This window comes from Rhipicephalus microplus, chromosome 10 (assembly GCF_043290135.1).
Source record: "Rhipicephalus microplus isolate Deutch F79 chromosome 10, USDA_Rmic, whole genome shotgun sequence".
NCBI classification, from domain to species: Eukaryota; Metazoa; Arthropoda; class Arachnida; order Ixodida; family Ixodidae; genus Rhipicephalus; species Rhipicephalus microplus.
In genome coordinates this window covers 27,440,402-27,456,075 of record NC_134709.1, presented here as the reverse complement: position 1 = coordinate 27,456,075, position 15,674 = coordinate 27,440,402, and the positions used below count along the sequence as shown (strand labels likewise).

At 45.2% G+C, this 15,674-nt stretch overlaps 1 protein-coding gene across 1 annotated transcript in view; it reads right to left on the bottom strand.

Annotated features, from left to right (window-relative positions):
• Nucleotides 1-5,444: 5,444 nt before the first annotated feature.
• Nucleotides 5,445-15,674, bottom strand: part of LOC119181804 (neprilysin-1-like) — a 36,852-nt gene continuing 26,622 nt past the window's right edge. The window contains exons 16-20 of the mRNA XM_075875297.1: nucleotides 15,485-15,615; nucleotides 14,583-14,648; nucleotides 13,520-13,621; nucleotides 7,706-7,782; nucleotides 5,445-5,588 (exon numbers count right to left, since the gene is read on the bottom strand). Coding sequence (XP_075731412.1) covers nucleotides 5,477-5,588; nucleotides 7,706-7,782; nucleotides 13,520-13,621; nucleotides 14,583-14,648; nucleotides 15,485-15,615 — 488 coding nt within the window. The 3' untranslated portion in view covers nucleotides 5,445-5,476. The remainder of the gene's footprint in view (nucleotides 5,589-7,705; nucleotides 7,783-13,519; nucleotides 13,622-14,582; nucleotides 14,649-15,484; nucleotides 15,616-15,674) is intronic.

Genomic DNA, 15,674 nt, shown 5'->3' with positions numbered 1-15,674 from the left:
TACATTCAAAATCTAGATGGGAGCCGACAGATGGAAACACGTATAGTGGGATGGTCGGGGTGAACAGTGAAAGTGCCTCAAACAGGCTGGTCGACGTTTCGATAGGAGCACCTATATTTGTCAAAGGCGCCGTGTCACCCTTGGCGTGTGTTTTAAGGGGGTTGGTAGTGATGTCACTACCAACCCCTCTTAAAACTAACACCTTAACGATAACACGGCGCCTTTGACAAAGATAGACATTACTAATCCCCTTGAAACTAACACGCCAAGTATTACACGGCACCTTTGACAAAGATAGGTCCTCCTATCGAAACGTCGGCCAGCCTGTCAGGGGCATTTCCACTGTTCACTCTGGCTATCCTATTCTGTTGCATTATATTTCCAGTACCGTGGGCTCTTATGTGTTATAACTCTACCCTTGCTACCCCAGCGGACGTGGTTTCAAGAATAGCAGTGTGCGTATGCAAGGCAAGGATGGCCTCGTGACTGCTCGCCATTCGATGTGCCCTACGGATGTTCAAGCAATGTGCGGCTTTTTGAAACTTTTGGTTAGTCACGGTAGAACAATCTGCAGAATTGTGGCCACTGAATCATGGAGGCAAGCACGCTTTCACAAAGATGTTTACGCTTAACCTGTCACGAATGATGCATTCACTCATCTGGTAGATGTATGCTTTTATAGCCTGCTGCACGACATCAGACAGGACCACTGAGTGGCTCTGGAACACCGGTCGACCAAACCTGCCGACTGACAAGAAGGCTCCAAGTGCCGAAGGAAGACTAGTTCTTCTCGGGAACTACGTTGCACCGGAAAGTGATGAAGCTTTGCTGAAACTTGGACTGAAATTTGCGGTAGAACCAGTCTTGAACCCACCGGAAACGTTTTCTAGTCTAGTCACCAAGAGATGAATGCTCAAGGTGTGTACACTGATGTGTTGATTTAATAGATAAGACGAAGACTGTAAGCAGGACTATAAGGAGGACTGCCAAAAAAGTAGATTTAGTTGCCTATAATCTTTTCTCGAGGCGACTACGCGTTGTCACGGTGGACAAGGAGGGTTGATTCGTGTTAATGTCGGATGGTGTCTTTAGTGAAAGTGCAAATCAAGCTGTTACCAAAAAGAATTGATATATGATTTCAAAAGAATTGATATAAAACCCCAGAAGGTTAAGCAACGAGCTGTGGATTTTTTATTCATTTAACCTAGAAAGCTTGGCTTCAGCAGTCAAGAAATCAGTGTGCATTTAGAAGTATTCTTGTCTTGTGAAACCCACAAGCCAGGTCGACAGTTCAGAGTGATAGTTTCTGAAAGAAGTACGTTGAAATTGCAAGTAGCCAACTATCTTCAAAAACACTTTTCAATGTTGAACATTTGTGACCCGCAAGTAACACCTAATTCGGAGGTTGTCGTTAAATATTTAAGCAGTGAAAACTCGGGAAGTTGCAGTGCCTTCAGTGTTGACTATTTTATCCCCCACACGGAACTAATAAAAAATGTCAGGTCATGTATCTCTGATGATAATGATGAAGTAGAATTTACGATTGATACCGGGGTATCTGTTGCTATTTTTTTGGGGAATTGTGACCTTTTGCTTGAATTCTACATTTGTTGGATGACAGAGTGTAATGTTTGTCCAGAATTGAGGAGTCTGCATTGGCTCGAAAGTAGCCCCTGTTGTCAGCCATACTTTCTTGGCCGGCATACACAGGAATATTCATAAAATATCGCTCGGTCTGGCCAAAAAGGTTTTTCGGTTCGTTGATGATTTTGCAAGGTTGTAGTGTTGTGAATGTTTTGAGAGTGTTTAGAAAATATGGAATGGGTCTTAAGTTCACACTTGAGGTTGCTCATAATAACCAGTTGCAGTTTCTAGATTTAACACTGCACCTGCAATCAGGACACATGTGTTGGTTGTATAATCCTAGGACAATAAAATCTCTTCTCAAATTTAGCTCAGGTCATTCCGAAATTGTAAAAAAAATAAAATGCCCGTGTCTTGTCTAAGGAGTGCCTTGTCGAAGTCATGCATTCATGAAATTTGGCATTTTCATGTCAAATCAACCGTCTAAAAATGGCTGCATACCCAGAAAATGTTATAAGCAGAGCCGTCGAAAATATTAGGGTTTGAAAGCGTGGAAGAGGACGCGCGTCCGCAATAAAAAACAACGAAAGCGCTGTGCTGTTTTACCTTGCATTCATCGGTTTTCACATAATCTCAGGCATATCAGCATCGTTTTGGTTAAGCAGACCCATCAAAAAGTCTATCGGGATATTGAAGCGTGAACCAGAGCACGCGTCCGCAATAAATGACAACGAAAACGCTTTGCTGTTTTACCTTACATTCATCGGTTTTCACATGAGTTAAAGCATATCACCATCGTTTTGGTGTTGAGGTTGTTTTTAGTTCACCTAATAGGTTCAATGCATCTGTCGTGAGGAGGACTGAAAGTTTGACAAAGTTAAGAAGAAAAATTGTTTTTGCCTTCAAGAGAATGTGGAAGGTTCGTTAGGTGCAGGACAGGGGTAGCTTATTTATTTTTCCCGACTTTCGGTCGTGTATACATAGGTCAGACTTGCCGGTGCAGTAACCCTTGCCTTAATGAACACTTGGAATCTTTTGAAAATTGCATTCATTCCCACGAAACTTCATGATTATTCCAGCAGCTGCCAGTGTTATCCTGTTTGGCGTGACCCGATAGTTTCGTTTTTTTTTTCACAAAAACAAGCTAACTCGGAAATTACGAGAAGTGTTTCGTATCAGAAGGTGTGCTGATAGATGCGTGAGCAACCCATTCATTGCACTGACCAGAAGTTCACTTTTTTTTAGAAATACTCGACTTTCAGATTCTGATGCACGATGTAGATACCACTTATGTAAAAATTGGTGTCATGATGTGTTATAAGTCTTTCTTTTGTCTTCATATTGCTTTTTTGTTTAGTTTTTACGCACATGCGCTCTTGAGCTACCCAGGGGTATATATTTCATGTATCTTTCAATAAACTCATTTTTGGTTCCCGCTTGTTTGTCTTTTCGCCTTCCGTGTTCCCCTTCCACTGTGTGCGTACCAAAACGTTACCAGGAATGTATTCAAACCAACTCGCCCAACTTTTCATTCTGCAAAATGGGAAGATAGCTTTTACTTCCGACTGAGGTGGATGCATTGCCGGTTTTCTAGCTGGCATCAAGTGAATGAAATGGGCCTGGGCAGGCCACGTAATGGGTAGGACCGACAACAGGACAGTAAGCGCGTCAGAACGGTTATTGAAGGACAGGAAACGTAGTCGATCAAGGAAGAGAGCTGAAATTATCAAGTTAGCAGGGATGAAATGCTATTAGCTCGCACTGGGTAAACTGGAGATCGGGAGATACCTTCGTCCCGCTGAGTATCCAAAAATGATGGTGGTGAGTTGCGTGCAAAAAAAAAAAAAAAAGGTCACCGTCGAATTCAGCCAATGGATACGAGAGAATCGCAGCTGTCGCCGATTCAGAGGTTCAGCCTCCAGAGAGGGATATGTCTACTGACCGTGACTCTCCTTGTATTCTAAATCATAACGTTGTCCGTTGCGGCGAGCTTGCCCAAGCTCCGAAGACGGTTGTCTGAACATCCCGTCTTGTAAACAGCGACCCAGGTCACTGTCCCTGTCTACATTCTGATAATCAATTCCCTACAAGTCAAGTCCACCGAGCATGACAGAGGCTTAAAACTCGCGTTGTCGACGAGCATAAATCTAAGATGTAAAAGGAAGCGAGGTGGTGCAGATTCATTGATGTTAACTGCGCGAATACAGGGAAATGAACCAAGTGGACATGGCACAGCACTGACTTTCCACTGCATTTTTTAATGATTTTTGTATGTTCCGTCTTTATTTAAAATTTCAATGGAGTCACGCCGCGGTGCTGTATGCACTTAGTCTATTTCCTTGCTTTCACACTGTTTGCCACGATGAAACATAAAAGTAACAGGCTACGTCAGGGGGAACGGGAGTGGGATATAAGGGAATGAAACGATCAATAATTGATTGGTCTACGATGCCGGTTTTGTGACATCGCGAATAGTTTGATTCCTTTCTTAGTGAACTTACCGGTCGTATTTTGCAGGGATGAGTTTTCAACGGTGTGACCACGAGCAATCCATCACTGTCGAAATCGTGGTTTAGGTCTTCAGCTGAGTTATTGAAGCGTGGTTTTCTGTCTGCTTCCTTGCCATGTGATTCCTTGCCGCTTTCTTGCCGTGGTTGACGTAGAAATATTATTCGTGACTTTTTTTTTTCCTCGCCAAGATGCTGCTGACAAGTCGCGCATACTTGCCGCACATCGTACAAGTTTGAGGGCGATCGTTTGGTTTTCATATAGAAATAAAACGTGAGGCAGCCCTAGCAGTTTTTTTTGTTTTGTCGCACCTAAATTGGTGAAATCCCCCGCGTATCGCCTTTCGGGATACACTAACTGTTGCTAACAGTGCGAGAGCCGCCTGGGAAAGAACGTTGGCTGATGTTGTAACAGATCACGTTTGAGCGGAAAAAATTCAACTGAGAAGGTGCCGTTGTAACGTAATCGCCAACCGCTGCTGGTCCTTCTGTTTCATCTGATCATCATCATCATTTATTTATTTGTTTCATTTGCATACGGAGATACACAACGACTCAGAGGAAAGAGGGAGAGAGCAAGCTGGCAACTGCCACTTGGAGGGGCTCAATGCCTGCGTATACTCTTTCGGGAGCAGGGAAGAGATAGAGGAAATGGAGATAGGAGAGGTGAAGAAAAGGAGAGAGGGAAGTAAAGAAAAACAAACGACGAAGATTTAGACAAGCATCATTGATCCCAGCAAACATTTGTCTAGTGCGATTGATATGGGTGCCAGGTCATCGTGGTGTACTTACAAATGACATGGCTGACTCACTCGCCCGAGCATACGTTGATGGTCCGATTGTGCTAATCGTGCCTCTTCCAGCTTATGTAACAGCAGCAATGTTCAATAAACATTGCCTTCTTGAGGACTCATCAAAGATTACGATACCGAATCCGCAATTCTCGCACCTGCACTTCGCATGGTATAATAAATGGTGTTTCATGCGTAAAGTGGAAGTCTATATCAATCACATATCAATCAATCAACCACCACAATAAACCACATATCAATCAATCAATCAATCAATCAATCAATCAATCAATCAATCAATCGTGCGTCGTGGCTCAAGACTCGATCCCTACCGCGTACACTTAGCATATCTCGTAATTTTGGACGCCACCGCATCCGCCGCTCTATATGACCCTTTCACCTTGGCGCTCCGAATTGTGGCCTCCGTGATCAGCTCCAACAGGGAGCCTTCGGAGACGACCACAGAGGCCACATCCGAATACACGTGAACCTTTTCAACACTTGTCAGCAATCCTGATGTCTTGGTACACCGCAAGCACGGCAGATATTACGAAACCATAGATTTGGAAAAAAAAAATATTTATTACAGCTAAGTCACCACAGCACGCAAGTCTGGTTGCTTTTCGGCTTGAAGGTCATTTTCTTGGTTTCGTTGCAACGGAATATCGTAGTGAACGATTTCATGTTCCTTAGAGAGACGTTTATTCTGTAAAAAAAAGAATACGAAAGAGGAGGAGGAAAGAAACACGGAGGGAGAGGTGATACGAATGTCATTGTAACGTGAAAAAAAAAAACATTGCAGTACATCTTCGCTGTAGTTTAGTGCACACAATTAGGTTTGTTTGTGCTCAATCGGGCTGACTTTTTTTTTCAGTAGTGCACAAATTTGATCACGTCGATCATGCGTTTGAGAGTACTTTCTTAATGTGTGAACAATGTTACTGCCTGTAACTATTAAAGATAGACATTATCTACCCATACGGGCTATTATAGCGGGATGCGGAGGCGTCGGTTGACGGTGAGTCTTGTCGCAGACTCGCATTGTCTTGTCGCTCCGGAATAGGGGAACTGCCACTCGACGCTACCGTTGTGCTTCGACTTCGTTGTCACCTTTATAACGCCGACGTTCCACTTGGGCGTGCCGTGCCCATGTTGCTTCAGTAGAAGTTTCCTGCTGAGGTTGACGTTTGCGTTCGCCTTCTCTGGCCCGAAGTTCGGGGCCCGCTTGCGGACGCTGACGTTTACGTTCGGCTTCCCGAGTCTTCCTCTGCTCCGCGGCGGTGGCGCTGCCGCTTCGGCTAGCGCTGACGTCACGTTCATGGCGTTTCGCGCACCGTTGCAGAGAGAGAGAATCACGGGGGCACAAAGAACTCGCACACTTTATACTGCGCCGCGACACTTGCGCCGCCTACGGGCGTATGCCCTTAGAAAGAGAGTGAGAGATAGTTACACGCTGCACCCCGCTTGTCGTGGAGAGGCGGAGAGAGAAGAGCACACACCAGCGTCGGAGAGGAGAATGGGGCAGAATGGCGCTTGTGCAGTATGGGTGCGGACGCCGCAGAACAGAGAATAAGACGCCCAGAGAATAAGACGCTCCCGCTACTGGACAGTGAGATATGTGACCGGGCACTACTGTACGTTAGCTGGAAAAGTGCATTGTGAAATTGAAGCTACACAAGAAATGGAACACCCCACAGAGTTTACAACGAGGACGCAATAAAAGGATGCACCAGCAAGCAGCCATTTGTTTCTATAGCCACCGCACCTACAATGTGGTTTAAGACAGTCAGCACAATCTTAATCGCTTCGTTCACCTGGCGTTCCTCGTTCCGATGATTAGAGTTCTGTTTATTTGATCAAATACGCTGCCTCATAACTTCGTTATGGAGACATTACACCTCATGACGTATTATTATTGTTAATATTATTATTATATTATTATTAGTAGTAGTAGCAGTAGCATTATATTAGTGTTCTTATAACTTAATAATATTATTATCACTTCCAAATATATATAGGGATAAATTATTTTTAAATTTGTATCATTACCCCAATTCCAGAATTTTCTCGATCCTTGGTTTACTTTTGCTTAAGTGACAATGGCGGGCTATCTGGTTAAAAGCAATGATCCTAATAGCGCAGCTGCGCAGCATTTAAGAAACGTGAGCAAATAAACAATGGTGCACACAACACATTGCATTTCAACGCATTGTGGCAGAAACACGGACAATGAAAGATTCATAAAACACGGCGCCTGTGTTGTGTGTATCATTACTTGTTTGTCCATGTTTCTCGAATTTTATGCTGCACTTCTCAAGACCCTATTCTTGGTCTGTTTATTGGAATGAGAACCTGGCATGCTTTCGATTTCACCATAATCTGAATCACTTAGCTTAGTTTTGGAACTGTAATTTCTCGGGCGAACTCATCAAAAGACTGCGCAACACCGTTGTGTAGGCGATAGTGGAAGTGAAAGTCCATGGGCGGGAAATCACGCTGTGATAGCTTAAATGCTTTAACAGTGAAAAAATTCAAAGCATGTTGTAAGCGCAAACGTAAAATAGACAACCATATTTTGAAAAACAGCGCGAAAAACGTGACTGAAGCGGAGACGCAGAACACACAAGCGCTGTTTTTTGCGCTGCTCACTCCGCAGTATCGTGTCCCAACTAGCCCTTCAGGACACCGTACTGCAGCATATTTTGAAATTGTGCATATATCTCCAAGAAGGCTTATTCAGGGAACATTAGTTTTCATGTTTTGTGAGGTAACGAACGTTAACCCAGTGCAAGAATGAGCAGCAAAAAAAAAAAAAAATCTCACCTCTGTCTGCGCGGGCTGTGGGGGTCGTATTCGATTTGCAGGCGCAAGGCGCCTGCACGAGAGCTTCCACACCATACCTGTGAGGTGAATAATAAATAAAAGATTATTGTTTGAACAGTTGAAAAAAAATCGTTTGCACCACATTTTGGAGGGAAGTACGCACGCATTAAGTTGGCGAGACACCGTCCGAATTGTAATGTTTTGTTTGTGCTATCGACGCTGTTTACACGCCGTCTATTCGCGGTGAGATCGGGTTATAGGTGGCAGCACCGTTCTCGCGAAAGTGTGAATAGGCGGTCGGCGGCGCGTATACAAATACACGCAGCGGCGCTTCGTTGCGTGTGGTCTGAGCCGATTGGCGGATGAAAGGCGTTGATTACACTCCACTGTTGATATCTAGGCTCTTCTCTACTGAATCGGTGCGCGACGCCTATGCAACGTTAACATTAGAGAGTTTTAGCACTGCGGAATGGTGCTACGTACGCATCACGCAAGCGCCTTGCGTTACGTGGCTTCCTTTGCCACTAATCGGCTTTTAGTGCGCCGTAGTACCCGCGTACGTAACGAGCGTGAAGCGTGTTGTGCCATCTGGTAGATGAAAATAGAAGTACGTGTTGTTGACAGCCAATGTGAGCCAATCCAAGTGTTATAGCCAGATTATGGCCACATTTTAAGCCACAGAGCCGGTCGGTGCTCCCAACTAGAGTGCCTAGGCACTCTATCCCAACGTTTCTAGAACTAGTCTAGAAACGTTGGGTGCTCCGTGGTGCTTGCCTTCGATGCCGCCCTTTTGCAAAACGAAGTCTCGCGCTGTCGCGAACTTGTTCGAGAGCGGCGCGATCAGCTCATACGTACGCACGCACGCATCTCATGCGTGCGTACGTAGCGGCTGCGTACGTAACGCGATACGTGCGCGTTGCGGTCTGCGCATGCGCACTACGCAGAACATGGCGTCCTTACGTACGCAACGCCGCCACGTATGCAACGTACGCAGTACTAAAGCTCTCTATTACCCGCGAGTAAAACGCACCCTGTCTTTCATAGTGATACTCGCCCTGGGTGACTCTCTTCACGCTTTCGCACTAAATCACGCTTTTGCTGTGTTGTTCGTACGTGGTTAGCTTGTGTTCCGTCTTGCTACGCACTGCTGTAGCGCGACTGAACTACTTATTTACATCTTCGTCATCTGCATACTACAAAAAAAGAAAGTTTGAAGAAAGCCCGCACATCTGTGCGATTCGATCAGTAGTACCATCGTTCGCACCTTATACGCATGTGATTGTTTTTTTCTCTCATTCTGTTCACCATGAAATGGAAAGCAGTCGATAAGTCTAGTGAGGAAAGCTTAATGGCTGACAGCGCTTTGCGCTACACTGCGTTCACCACGTGTAAGCGCATGCTCTTGCACCAGTAAAAATATGAAAACTTATTTAAGAGTTCAGCAGATAGCTTACATTGATGAATTACGTGCATTACGGTGCTACAACAAAGGCCTGGTTAATGGGACAAGCATGTTTTTTTTTCAGACAAAAAATTACCACTACTTTCTGTCGGTCACTAACAATGCCACACAAAGGCTCAAAAAATGTAAAAAAAAATGGAATCTTCAGTGAAATTTACAACGTTACATATAAGGCATGTCGTCTGAATTAATTTTCAACGTCTGGACTCTTTAAAGCGTTCCTAATTTTAAGCACACGGTTGCACATGGTAACTCTGTTTTAAGTACAGTGTAAGTACCGAAGTTTCACAGCTTAGGTGATAGTAATTTTTCTGTGAAGTGGTACCACGGTCAGATGAACACAACTAAGGCTCCTCGCATGATCGATAAACTGCAGTGCCGTAGTTGCACACCTACCAACAGCGCGCAAGTGCATGGCTTAGAGCCTGACTTTTTTTTTTTTTACAACTGAGTTGCAGTAAAATGCTACATTCATACAGCATTTAGTAGTCCTCATGTTTGGGAGGATGCCAAGAGCATCTTGCCATGTGCTTGAAACAGAAAGTGGCACCCACTCTGAAATTATTCTGGTGAATGGAGGGTACGACGACATTGAACAGCACTCTAGAGAGTTGCACTCGCCGATCTCGTTGCAATGCATTAGCAGCCAAGCAAGACCAAATGCTTTCGTACCTCGTTTCAGGCATACGTCTATAGAAACAGTTACACTCGCGCCGACATGACCGGACAAACCACACTTTGAGAACGAGCTTGACGTACGTGCACATAGAGACACGACGTGGCTAGCCGATGACGCAAGGAGCAATCCACACTTCACCGTTGCGGGCAGTTGCCGCCAGGCGGCGACTCTGCTCGATCTCGCGACCAATACCATTTTCACTTTTAAGTGTGAATACACTTTATAAGCGACCCCAAACCATCCACCGCCGTCGGCAGCGTCCGCAGTCTTCTCTTTATCTTTAAAATAAAGAGGACTTGGCGGGCCGCAGCGCGACGCTCTACCGAATAAGCCACGGACGCGACGCTGATATCGGTGTCAGTAACGCGCCTTAAGCCCCCTCCCCCTTCGCTCACTCCTCCGCTCTCCTCGCTCGCTGCAGCTGCGCGCGCACCCCTCTCTCTCGCGCGCCCGCCTTCTCTCTGTCTCCCGTCGAGAGCGGGTCGTGAGGGGGAGTAAAGTTAAAATCCGTTGGCATTCGCCAGTGAGTTAACGTAAACTCCCCCGTGTGATCAATATGTGATTCCCAGGAACCATTACACCATAAAGGCACCATAGTGTGATTAATAAATATAATAGTGCGAATTAATAAATACACCTCATAGCATCACCCCGTGTATTCGCACTTAACCATGTTCACCCTCGGGGAAATGCTTGGGAGTTTTTTTGTTTAGTACAGCTACCTATACATAAGGAAATAGTGAACAAGTTCTGAAGGTACAGCTAGCACCAAATGTTGTGTGCTGTACCATCTGTAGCGATGCTGGACCCAAGGGTGTCAGATTTTCCCCAAGCCGCATATGTGCGGCTTTTACAGAGAAAGCTGTTATGAGATCACAACACGCGTTGCGTGCGCCGTAGTTGTCCACCGCCGCCATCCGTAACCACTATTTTACAAATCCGGAAAACTCGGTAAGAAAAGTCACAGCTTTGCCGCAAACGCGAAGCAATGAACGCGATAGCAATAAATGGGAAGACAACGCGCAGAATGGCAAGCCTATCCAAACGTGCCCCGCGTTTCTCACGCACAAATGACGCACGAAACGTTCTCACAGGTGTATATGAACGCGAATAAGCGTCTCAGTTGTTACTTGACTAACGCCAACAGTTGTTACTTTACTAACACCATATAGTCCACAATCCCACGCAACGCCATCTATTGAGCCACTCATAAAATAGAGGTGGCTACATACTACTACTAAGACTACAGAGGAGGAAACGACCCGCTGCCTAAGGAGCTTCGCCCCTAAAAAAACGTTTAATGATTTAGGCACTTCGTACTCAACTGTGGGAGAGCAGAAATCCGTCCCACGGGAATCTCCGACGAAGTACAGGCGTAACCGGACACGAAATCTTGTGCTCTTGTGTTTAGTAAATATGTTTAGTAAATGTGTTTAGTAAATGTGGTTGTGGCCATGGCCACATCCGAAACCCTAAGGTTCTTTTAAAGTAGGAGTCACGAGACATTGCTTTTGATAACATTGATAGTTTTCTTCGTGACAAAATATGTTTTTATAAGACGTGTGTTGTTCTCTCCTCTGTAATACGGTGGAGGCGGAAATGTTGTAGGCCCGTGGGCTCAGATTTGGGTGCACGTTAAAGAACCCCAGGTGATCTAAATTTCCGGAGCCCTCCACTACGGCGTCTCTCATAATCATATAGTGGTTTTGGGACGTTAAACTCCGCATATCAATCAATCAATCTCCTCTGTAATGCCTAGTTCACACTGAAACATCCGCTTTCTACAGCGACCGAAATTCCCCTGCCGCCGAAACGCAGCGTCGTTCGCACTGGACGCGCCCCACGCCGCCGAATATGCCATCTACTACGGGGTGAACGCGGGATGGACGCGCTGTCACCCGGTTGTTGTCGCGGCTCGCAAACGCTACTACGCAATCCGGTGGTGTATACTTCGACGATTCTCGTACGCAAGAAGCAAGAAATGATAGTACTGCTTACCTTGCTGGCAAGTGGCTGTCTTGTAATGCACGAAGAGCAGAAAAACCACCGACGCGAGCGGCGTTGGTGAGTTCGTTTTGCTCTGCAAGACCGCAACAAGCTTGGTCACGCCTATAGCAAGCTCGGTCACCTCTTTCACGAAATACGGAGGCGAAGTAGGCACAGAGTAGGTTAAACTCCCGTTGGTTTCAACATTCAGTTACGTGCACTGCGGCATAACAAGTGAGTAGGGCTTGGCCGCCATTTTTCAAAATTCCTTGACTTGCGCTCCTATTGGTCCGCGGTGACCGATTCGGCGGCAGACGCCGCAAAAATCGGTCCGTGAGCGATCGGCGCGGAGAGGGCCTTTTCGGCGGATATCGCCGCCGCCGAATCGGATTCGGAGCATTTTCGGCGGCCGGAATGCTCAGTGTGAACGCGGCCTAATAGTAGTAGCACTAGTATGTAGCCAACTCTAGTTTGCCGTGCTTAAATAGATGGCGTTGTGTGTATATGTAATTGGGGAATGATTAAACTAGATAATGTTAGTGGTTTTCACGGCATGGAGTGAATGATCATGAGTGGGGCGAAGCGTCCGCCCGTGTGTCCATCCGTCCGTCCGTTCGCCCCTCCATTCTTTTATTCCGTTCGTCTGTCTGTCCGTTCTTGCTTTCGTTTGTCCATCTGTCCATCTATGCTTCCGTCTATCCGTTCATGCTTCTGTCCGTCTGTATGTATGTCCGTCCATCCGTCTGTGTGTCCATCCGTCCGTGCCTTAGTCCGTCCGTGTGTCCGGACGGACGCATTAACGGATAGACACACGGACGGACGAAAGGGCGGACGGATGAGTCGCCCCACTAATCATCATTCACTCCGTGGATGTTTTTTTTTTTTTTTGCTTAGAGAGTTGCTATACAGCATTTCAGGTTATTCCCCCTAAGTTTAGTCTTGCGCGTTTAATTGAACGAGTTTGCGTACTTTCGACGTAACCATCCATTGTATAGTTGTGTATGAGTTGAAATGTTTTGACGTCACATAACGGAAAACGAACGTTAGCAGGTTCTGAAATTGACTAAGGAAGTCAGGGCGAGGAGAACGTCAATTGAACCAGAGAATGCGATTGGAAAAGCAGTCTTAAATAAGTGGGTATTGTTCGGTTTTCTTCTACACACGTCCTCTCGCTTATTAAAAAACTCACTTCTTGTTTGGTATGCTCTGCGTCTTTTATTGTGAGAAGTGTATTGTACTACACGAAAACTTCACGTTTATGCTTCTAGTGTGACAAAAAAAAAAAGCTGTTCAGACGGATACCCGACGTGTATGCAATTTACACTTTCGCAGCGTTGAAAATTGGCTTAATGATCGTTAAAATCTACTTGTGTGGTTTACTCGTCGGTACCATGCAATATGTCGTCGATGTATGCCGTAAAGTGGATGACTCAGCAAAAGCTTTGATCGAGTAAGGTTCTTTCGGGCTCCGGATTGTTTTTTGCATGTATCCACAATGCAGAAGATGGGCTTGGAACTGGCGTCATCATGCTTAGTAAAATAATCCATAAAGCAGAGGCTAAGTGCTATCCTGAATTCACACTCGCTTAGTATTGTATCCTAAGTTGTCTCCCTCTTGACGATTCTTATGAGTTACAGTTGATTCAGAAAGGCGTACATACGCAGAACGTGAAACACGCAGACTTACGTAAGCGGTCGAGAGGAAGAAGAGATGCTTGGATGTGTAGTTTTCGAGTCCCGGAAGGCGAACATCCGGTGTTTCGAACGCTTTAAGTTGTTCGTCAAGTGTCTGAAAAAATAAAGGCATGCAATAGCACAAAACTCTGATAACCGCTTTTGTGCACGGTCATCAGCTCAGACGCTCACTAAGCGAAGAACGAAAGTCAATAGCACTTCTAGAGGTGCAATCATCGTTGTGTTCTTGCAGATGAAATTAATCATAGTTTATAGCAATTTTTGCAGGTCCCTTCACTTGATGCGATGTGTTGTCACCGAGTAACGAGTTTTAACGGTTTCGGTTCCTTTAGTTTAATTAAATAAATGACGCTTCTTTGTCGTTGTTTAGATATGCCTTGGATTTCTTGAGCAGTATAACCAAAAAATAATTCATCCTTCTCAATGGTAGCTGCTTCACATGAATGGCGGAGAGATTGGGCATTTTTAACCTAGTAAATGCATTAGAGCGAGCACTTGAATGTAGTGAAGCATTGAAGGTGACGACAGCCGTTTTGTATCCTACTTTCTTTACGATGGGAAATATGATTTCTGGAACAGTATTTGATCATTGTTAAAAGTATTTCTAGAGCCAGTGCTTTGGCGAGTTGATTGATTTTCTCTGAGGCAGCGAAAACCCCTCATAAGAAAAGTTTACTCACGAAAATGTTCATTGCTGCAGAATCTTATCCAGCCGCCTTTGAACATTTTGATATTCCGGCTTCTGCTGATTCTCTTTCTTAGAATTGTCGCAACCTAATACAACTGAGTGTTATGACCTCCCGTTCGTAGGAGCTTCAATACTACTGCACATTTTAGTCATGCCTTTTAGTGAGTCTCGTGCTGATATTGAAGCTGCATTGAATTTTACCATACCCTCTCGCTTTTTAGCGAAGACATATTTTTTTTTCAGGAAGCTCAAGGATGACATTCGCGTTGATACAAGAAATATATATTTGTTTATATGGCGATATTTCTGAGTGACACGTTGGCTGGAACCCTGCAAGCCAGAAGGCTACTTTGTAAAAAATACACACCCTGAATGCCATTCGGAGTCCCCCGTTGTCGGCGATGTTTTCTCCTAACGTATTCACGCCGTTCAACTAGAAAGGAAAGCATAAGGGCAGGTTTAAGATTTATTTGTCGAAAAAAAAAATCTGGCAGATCCCATGCAATGTGGGGATCGACTTGATGCGAAGCAGTTGCGAGTAGCAGCTTAAGCTTAATTTTTTTTTTTGGTTTCAGCCAAGCGTTATAAGGTATATCAACGTCTTTGCAAATTTTATCAGTTGTGTGTTTATTGTGGGCTTGATGGGCACGTCAACATGCCTAACAGCGTGTCGTGTAAGGGGGTAGATAAATAATTCGTTTTCTTCAAGGCGACAAATACTTACACCCTAGTCACTTAAGAGAGTAACAATACTGATTGTTCGCCTAGTTGGTACTTGCTTACTGACATGCTTTGGCCACAAATAACACACACACACACACACACACGCACACGCACACGCACACGCACACACACGCACACGCACACGCACACACACGCACACGCACACACGCACACACAAAGTGAAGAAACATTCGACGACAAACACGAGCGGCTTGTGCCTGTCGTTGAGCGTTTCTTTAATTTGTGTGTGTGTTATTTGCAGCCAGAGCATGTCAGTAAACTTAAGAGAGGTAGGTGGCGCAAATTCAGCCCCACACAGTGACACAATAAAGAGGGGGAAGGGAGGAGGGGCGCATAGACAGCCCCTTACACTGACATAATTGGGTGGGGTGTGCTGTGACGAGCCTTCGACCCCACCTCCCACCGAAAGGGTACTCTGCGCAAGCCTATAACGAACACAACCCTCTGGTAAGCATGTTCGAATGTTCGTCAGGTTTAGTACAAAAACTTGAGCATTCTGAGTAATGGCTTTTCGCTATAGCTCACCGTTCTGTTGGCCAGTTCGCTAAACACGGCGCTGTATTGGTGTATGAAGCACTTTGACTTGGCGTCAAACTTCTTTTGTGTCGAATTGCTCCACCAGTTTCTCAGCCGCCCATCCTCATCGAACTTCTTCCCTGTAAAAGTACTTTTTTAACTTCAGGCACGGGAAGTCGATGTATTTCTTCAATGCTAG